The 8716-nt window shown below is 39.7% G+C and overlaps 1 protein-coding gene across 4 annotated transcripts in view; it reads left to right on the top strand.

Annotated features, from left to right (window-relative positions):
- Window positions 1-8716, top strand: part of YIPF6 (Yip1 domain family member 6) — a 37349-nt gene that overhangs the window by 22912 nt on the left and 5721 nt on the right. For 3 of the 4 annotated variants that reach the window (XM_008058351.2, XM_021712480.1, XM_021712481.1), the window contains exons 2-4: window positions 1655-1783; window positions 3422-3500; window positions 6128-6170. In XM_008058351.2, coding sequence (XP_008056542.1) covers window positions 1655-1783; window positions 3422-3500; window positions 6128-6170 — 251 coding nt within the window. The remainder of the gene's footprint in view (window positions 1-1654; window positions 1784-3421; window positions 3501-6127; window positions 6171-8716) is intronic. The other variant, XM_021712482.1, reaches the window with a different exon arrangement.

The raw sequence follows: 8716 nt of genomic DNA, 5'->3' as shown, positions 1-8716 counted from the left end.
CCGGAATTACAGGCATGCGCTACCACACCCGGCTGATTTTTTTTTGATTTATTGTAGAGATGAGGTCTCGCTGCCCAGGCGGGTCTTGAACCCGCAGGCTCAGGCAATCCACTCACCTCAGCCTAAAAACAATTTTTTTAAGAGACAGGGTCTTGCTTTGTCACCCAGCCTTGAGTGCAGTGGTGCGGTCATAACTCAGTGTATCCTCAAATTCCTGGACTCAAGTGATCCTCTTAACCTCCCCCTGATAGCTAGGACCACAGATGTACGCCACCACACCCAGCTAATTTTTAAATTTTTTTTGTAGAGACAGGGTCTTGCCCAGGTTGGTCTTAAACTCCTGACCTCAAGTAATCTTCCTGCTTTGGGTTTCCAAAGTGCTAGGATTACAGGTGTGAGCCACCACACCTGACCTGGCTTACTGCTTATATTTAAAAAATACTTATGAACATGATTGATAAGTTGATTTTTATAAGTTCTTTAGACAACCTCATTCTTCCTAAAATCTTAATGTACAGTCTTATGTTCTATTTACCTGCAACTGTTGCCCACTAAAAATTATGCCTACTGGGCCAAATACTGTATGAGAAAGGGTTGCTTCTATTTCTTAGGAATTTGTAGATTCCAGAGTTTCAGTTGTGATAATCAAATCTGGCAGATGACCGTAAGATTTTAAAAGTCCACATTCTTCATTCACTTTGAAAATTTTAATAAATATAGTCTTATTAGAAATATTTATCTGTCTTTATTTCAGTAGCTTTGGGGGATACAATTATTTTTTGGTAAAACTTTTTTTATTTTTATTTATTTATTTTTTGAGTTGGAGTCTCACTCTGTCGCCCAGACTGGAGTACAGTGGCACGCTCCCGGCCTCCGCAGGCTCTACTAGCTGGGCTCTGGCGATCCTTCCACCTCAGCCTTCCAAGTATTCGGAACTACAGGCGCGCGCTACCACTCCTGGCTAATTTTTGATTTATTATAGAGATGAAGTCTCACCAAGTTGCCCGGACTGGTCTTGAACCCGTGGGCTCAGGCAATCCACTTTCCTCGGCCTCCCAAAGTGCTGGGATTACAGGCTGAGCCACCAAGCCTGGCCAAAAGTTTTTTTAAAAAGGAAATTTTTATTTGCTCTGTGGTTGCCAGGTAATCTCGTAAAAAAAGTAATCAGGGTGTGTTTTGCTATTTCCCTGTTCTTCCCTGTTGCTTTTATGATTCATGTAATGTTCTTTTTTATCCAGCAGAGGCCACTAGAGCCCACTAAGGAGCAGAAGTGCAACAGAAATGTGGCAGTTTGTTCTAAGATGTGATTTCTAAAAGGTCACTTTTTAATAGCTCTGCGATTATTATCTTAGTCTTGCTAGCTTGTATCATGTGAAGATTTCGTACTTCAAAGAAACCAAATACTGGAGGGCAGGAAAGGGTCTATGACATTTATTTTTAAACAGTTTTTTAAATTATATTTTATCTTTTAGATAAAATTATATTTGAGAATTTTAGTTAACTGCATTGCTTAATATCTGTTAAGCTAACACCTACTTTACTGTGTAAATTCCAACAAAAAGACATGGTCCCTATGCTCTTGGAAATGATGTTATCTCCAAGGAATGCTGCAGCTTATTACAGGCTTAAATTTTTTTTCTCTGATTCTTCTCAGTTTGCAGGCCTTTCAGATATATCTATCTCACAAGATATACCTGTAGAAGGAGAAATCACCATTCCTATGAGATCTCGCATTCGGGAATTTGACAACTCTACATTAAATGAATCTGTTCGGAATACCATTGTAAGTTACACTGATTGAGAGAACTTCTGTTCAGTATCGTGGGACTAAATAACTAATGGCACTTTGCAATAGTTTCATTTGGTTCACTAGTTTTCAGCATATTATATTTAAGATTCTCCTCCAGAGAATAATTTGGTACAGCTTTTTTGGAGAGCAGTTTGGATATGATAGGTATTAAGAATCTTAAAATGGACGTGGGAGTGGTGGCTCGCATCTGTAATCACTGTACTTCGGGAGGTGGAAGCGAGAAAGTTGCCTGAGCCCTTGGGTTCGAGAATAGCCTGGGCAACTTTGTGAGACCTCATTTCTATAATAAATAAGTAAATTAGCTGGTTGCATGGCACATGCCTGTGGTTCCAGCTACTTGAAAGGCTGAGGTGGAAGGATCACCTGAAGCCCAGCAGGATGAGACTGAGGTGGCTGTGTGTGTACCACTGTACCCCAGCCCTGGGTGACAGAGTGAAACTCAAAAAAATAAAAAATAAAAATCTTAAAACATCCAAATCTTTTTAAACCAATAACTATACTTCTCAAAATACAAGAAACATTTTAAAAGTAAAAAAAAAACATAGAAAAATATCAATATACAAAGATATTCATTATAGCAATTCTTGGTTGTATGAGAAAGTTGAAAACAGCTTAAATGAACAACAGATGGGCTATTGGTATTGGTATTAAGTAAGTTATGTTACACTCATGGAATGATGCTGAACAACTATTAAAAGTTATATTTACAAAGAGTTTTTAATGATATGGATACAATTCTAGGAGAAAAAACTAGGACAGAATGATCTCAATGGCATTTTGAGAGGTTATATTTGCATTACTGAACCCTTCCTCAAATGTCTTGATGTTTGGTATCTGGCTTTGGGATTAATTTACCAGTTACATTGAGAATGTTGGAACTTAATTTATTTTGTATATTGAGGAAATGTAGTAACTAGGGGGAGCAGGTTGATTGACCCTTGGGACTTCATCTTATATGAACTGAATGTCATATAACTATGTTTTGAAGAACAGCTTATTGTAGTGCTATTGTTTTAGTTTCTTTAAGTACGTATTGAGAGGGCTATGCTTGTCTTTTACAGAGTTTTCAAAATCAAAACAGAACTGGTGGATGTGGAAAAATGTTAAAAACTGGCTTAAATAATTAATAGAAAAAGCATACCTTGCCTCTCTGGTTTGTTTGTATGATGAAGGAGTTGAACTAGAATTAGCTTGAAAATTCAATGAACAGCTCCCAGGATATTGAAATAAAAGATATTTTAGGTTGGGCTCACTGGCTCAGCCTGTAATCCCAGCACTTTGGGAGGCCGAGGCGAGTGGATTGTCTGAGCCCACGCGTTGGAGACCTACCCGGGCAATTTGGTGAGACCTCGTCTTTACAATAAATAAAAAGCTAGCCGGGCATGGTAGCATGCACCTGTAGTTCTGGCTACTTGGAAGACTGAGGCAGAAGGATCACCAGAGTCCAGCAGGTTGAGGCTGTGGTGACCAGGAGCGTGTCACTGCACTCCAATCTGGGTGACAGAGTGAGACTCCAACTAAAAAAAAAAAAAGATATTTTAGTAAATTAAATGAGAGGACTGCCTGGCAACCTTGATCATCACTATACAACAAGCTGTTTATGTTTTTCAGATGCGTGATCTAAAAGCTGTTGGGAAAAAATTCATGCATGTTTTGTACCCAAGGAGAAGTAATACTCTTTTGAGAGACTGTAAGTATATGAGGTTTTTGAGGATTTGCTTCATCTCATTGTACCTTATCATAAGTACTTTATAAGGCCAAAGTCTCTGTGGTAATAAAACTGATATCATTTTACAGAATGAAAAGATATGTAAATGAAATTTTTGGGAAGAAATTACAAATTTTGATTGAAATTTCAGAGATTGGAAGAGTTTGCTTATTGTCCTTGTCAGTAAAAATAAACTATTGGCTGGCTATGTTGGTTCACACCTATAATCCCCAGCACTTTGGCTGCTGAGATGGGAAGATTATTTAAGGCCATAGGAGTTTGAGACCAACTTGAGCGATATAGCAAGATCCAGTTTCTACAAAAATAAAAATACAAAATTAGCTGGGTATGATGGTATGCTCCTATAGTCCCAGCCAGTCAGGAGGTTGAGATTGGAGGATCACTTGAGTCCAGGAGTAGGAGTCTTCAGTGAGCTATGTTCATACTACTGCACTCCAGCCTGGACAATAGAGTGAGAACGTGTCTCAAAAAAATTAATTAATGACTTAGCATTAGCTTACTATAACTTTTTTACTTTATATACTTTTTTAGAACTTTGGAATTTTTGAAAACTTTTTGACTCTTATACGATCACTTAGCATGAAACGCAAACATGTTGTACTGTTGTACAAAAATATTTTTTATATCCTATAAGCTTTTTCTATTTTGAAAATTAAACAATTTTTTTAACTTTTTCACCCTTTTTGTTAAAAACCAAGACACAAATACATGCATTAGCCTAGGCCTATACAAGTTCAAGATCATCAGTATCACTGTCTTCTATCTCCACATCTTGTCCCACTGGAAGGTCTTCAGGTCATTAACATGCACAGAGCTGTTATCTCCTTTGATAACAATGCCTTCTGGAATACCTCCTGAAGGACCTGCCTGAAACTATTTTACTTCTGGTTAATTTTTTTTTCAAGTAGAGGAGCACGCTCTAATGATAAAAAGTATAGTATAGTAAATACATAAACCAGTAATATAGTCATGTATTACCATTATCAAGTACAGTATTATGTACTGTACTTAATTATATATGCTATATTTTTATATGACTGGCAGCATAGTAGGTTTGTTTATATCAGTATCACCACAGACACATGAGTAATGCATTTAATGCATTTCGCTAGACATCACTAGGCAATAGGAGCTTTTCAGTTCTGTTAAATCTTGTTTTTTTTGGGTCGGAGTCTCACTCGGTCGCCCAGACTGGAGTGCAGTGGCCGCTTCCGGCCACCGCAGCCTCGCCTGCTGGGCTCTGGCAATCCTTCTGCCTCAGCCTTCCGAGTAGCCGGAACTACAGGCGCGCGCTACCACGCCCGACTGACTTTTTGATTTATTGTAGAGATGAGGTCTCGCTGCCCAGGCGGGTCTCGAACCCGCGGGCTCAGGCAATCCACTCACCTCAGCCTCCCAAAGGCGCGGGATTACAGGCTGAGCCACCGAGCCCGGCTAAATCTTTTTTTTTTTTTTGAGTTGGAGTTTCACTCTTGTCACCCAGGCTGGAGTGCAGTGGTGGTGTGTGTCTGTTATAATCTTAAGGGACCACTAATATGCAATCTGTTGTTGATCAAAACATCGTCATGTGGCACATGACTTTACTTGAACTTAGTTTTTCAGTTGATAAGTTAAAAAACTGTTAATAAGATCAACAATAGTTTTATTAGAGTGGTAGGATTATGATTTCTTACATCTTTTCTAAATGTTCTGCAATGGTGTCAAAATACAGAATTCAAAATAAACAATATTAAATATGTACATATGTATATCTCTCTTGGGCAAAGTTATGTACATATGAAGTTAAAGTTAGATGTACTATATGCACCTTTTTTAGATTAGTTGAGGAAGGTAATTGTGCTCTAAGCTGTGTGTTACTGAATTGTTAGCATACTAATCACTCAACAACTTTTGATTGAGAACCATTGTTTGCTAAATCTGATATTGGCAGAGACTTTTATAGTTTTCAGAAAACTTTTATATGCTATTTGGTAAAGTTTAACCTTGTGAAATTACCATTATTGGGCTGTTTTTTCACTTAGAAGAACAGCAACTCCATATTAATTAAATGTATTAATTATGAAAGGGAAGCACTGTGATGGTGGCAAGAACTTTGGACTAAGAATCAGAAGACCTAAGTTCTGGTCCCACCTCCATGTATATATAAACTTGGGCAAGTCACTTCCTTCTCAGCTTCATTTTTCATTTTCACGAACTGAGCATGATTATACTTGCCTTGTCTAATAAGTCTCAGATTAGTAAAGTGACTTTGCTGTAGTCTTTTTCTGAGGGCATGAGGTGCGCACCTAGGTCTACTAACTGTTTGCCCATTGGTCTTTAATTAGCTTGCTGGTATGTGGCTTAGTAGATGGGAAGAAGGGAGATTTGTGGGATATGAAGTGAACAAAACTTGAAGGCTATGTGAACAAGTGCATTCATGATTAGGTAGCATTGAGGGCAGGTAGTGGGACAGGAGAGGTAGGAAGGCTTGGGCAAACAAAGAGATCCTTGATGTCTGAATCCCAGGAGTGGGATAAGTGGATATTGGAATAAAGATAGAAAATACTACATTTGCTAAGAGCCGCCTTCTATTTTTTCTTGCCTTTTAGGGGATTTGTGGGGCCCTTTGATCCTTTGTGTGACACTGGCATTGTAAGTACTTACGTTTTCTTTGTCATTTGAGCTAGACTCGATTTTTTTGTGGATTTTCAACCTTGAGGGGAATTTTGATTCATTATTTCATTTAGGACTTTTATGACCTATTGTGCTCCTTAAGTTGTTAAGCCTAAAAAGTCAGGTATCTTTCCAGATTAATTTTTTAAATGATGCAATTAAGGTGAAAATTAGGCTCCCTTTCATTTACTAATGACTTATTAGTCTGTTTTAGCCATGTCTATTCAACAAACATTTACTCTCATGCAACCCTGCACCTCCCTATTATTAAGTGAATTAAATATCTGTAGTTTTTTTTTTTTTTTTGAGTTGGAGTCTCACTCTGTCACCCAGACTGGAGTGCAGTTGCCGCTCCCGGCCACCGCAGCCTCGACCTGCTGGGCTCCGGCGATCCTTCCGCCTCAGCCTTCCGAGTAGCTGGAATTACAGGCATGCACTACCACGCCCGGCTGATTTTTTGATTTTTATTGTAGAGATGAGGTCTTGCTGCCCAGGCGGGTCTCGAACCCACGGGCTCAGGCAATTTGCTCACCTCAGCCTCCCAAAAGCACGGGATTACAGGCTGAGCCACCGAGCCCGGCTAATATCTGTAGTTTTAAGCACCGTTTTTTTGCAAACATAATTCTATTTAAATCTTACTAAACTATGAATGAAAATGAGAATAAATTAGGATAGAAATGGTAGAGTTAAAAGCAAATCATGTTTCAAAGTGTTACGCTTTTCTGTACACATTATAGGTAAAGGGAGAGGACAGAGGAAGGAGAGAGAAGGGTCTGTTAGAGAAAGAACAGAGTGGACAAAATACTGCCTTAATATTTAATGTGTGGTCCTCATCCTGACTCTGCTACCAGCTAGCTATGTGACTTTGGGCTCCTAATAACCAAAGTTTGTATAATGATTTTTCCCAGTTTACAGAAAACTTTTAAATACCTGCTCTTATTTTATCTTCATGACAGGAATTCAAGATTATTTTCCATTTCTGACAAACAAGCTTAGGTTCAAAAAGATTGAGCATTTAACCAAGATCACATAATCAGTGGTAGACCTGGGATTTAACCTCAGGTTTCTTGACTACCTATTCTGTACCTCTATGATTTTGGCACATCTCTTCCCACCTAGCCACTGGATCTCCTCTTCCATGTCTATAAAAGGAGATGGTTGAGGATCTTTTCCTGGCCTCATCTTTTATGGTTCTAAATTCAACAAGTTTATTATTGGCTTTTCTATGAATTTTAAAGTTTAAATTGAGCATATGTTAATTTAGGTAATGACGTAGAGTAGTTATTTCTTTTTTTTTTTTTTTGAGTTGAAGTCTCATTCTGTCGCCCAGACTGGAGTGCAGTGGCTGCTCCCTGCCGCTGCAGCCTCGACCTGCTGGCCTCTGGCGATCCTTCTGCCTCAGCCTTCCAAGTAACAGGCACGAGCTACCACACCTGGCTAGAGTAGTTATTTTGTATGCCTTTAATAACCATATGAAGGGAAGCAGCCCAATGCCTTGATGGAAGGGTTTATTAGAAGTCTTGAGCATGTAAACTTTTTTGTAACATATCTATGACAGAACTAGGATCAGTATCTGGGTCTCTAACTTCCAGGCTAGTTAATATTCTTTTTTTTTTTTTGAGTTGGAGTCTCACTCTGTTGCCCAGACTGGAGTGCAGTGGCCGCTCCCGGCCACCGCAGCCTCACCTGCTGGGCTCCGGCGATCCTTCCGCCTCAGCCTTCCAAGTAGCCGGAATTACAAGCATGCGCTACCACGCCCGGCTGATTTTTTGATTTATTGTAGAGATGAGGTCTCGCTGCCCAGGGGGGTCTCGAACCCGCGGGCTCAGGCAATCCACTCACCTCAGTCTCCCAAAGGCGCGGGATTACAGGCTGAGCCACCGAGCCCGGCTTAGTTAGTATTCTTTCCATCATACTAGGCTGAAGCAATTGGGATTAAAGACAAGTGATGAGAGCCTGCACATTCTTGTCATCTGATTGTCAGAATTTGGAATAGAATATGCACAGCCATGGAGTACAGAAACCCACACATACTGGCAAGCAGAATAGCAGGACAAGACTTACTGTGTGACTTCTTTATACTATGTAATAAAAAGCGGCTGTGAGCTTGCTGTTATTTATTACTTTTCTGAAAAAAATAACACTAAGTATTCTGAGTCCAAGATTCAAAACAGTTTATATCTGTAAAATTCTTAAATAAAGAGAAGACACTTAAGTGACTGTTCAACTACTCAATTTCAAAGGAAAGCCCTTTTGTAATAATCTTTTATTTTGATTTTTAAAAAATCAACAACATAGCCGGGCTCAGTGGCTCAGCCTGTAATCCCGCGCCTCAGCCTGTAATCCCGCGCCTTTGGGAGGCTGAGGTGAGTGGATTACCTGAGCCCGCAGGTTTGAGACCCGCCTGGTCAGCGAGACCTCATCTCTACAATAAATCAAAAAATCAGCCGGGTGTGGTAGCGCGTGCCTGTAATTCCGGCTACTCGGAAGGCTGAGGTGGAAGGACCGCCGGAGCCCAGCGGGTC

Source organism: Carlito syrichta, unplaced genomic scaffold (genome assembly GCF_000164805.1).
Source record: "Carlito syrichta isolate Samal-C Ts95f unplaced genomic scaffold, Tarsius_syrichta-2.0.1 Scaffold303306, whole genome shotgun sequence".
Lineage (NCBI taxonomy): Eukaryota > Metazoa > Chordata > Mammalia > Primates > Tarsiidae > Carlito > Carlito syrichta.
Note: the sequence above shows the minus strand (reverse complement) of the source record. Positions and strands in the feature narration are given on the sequence as shown.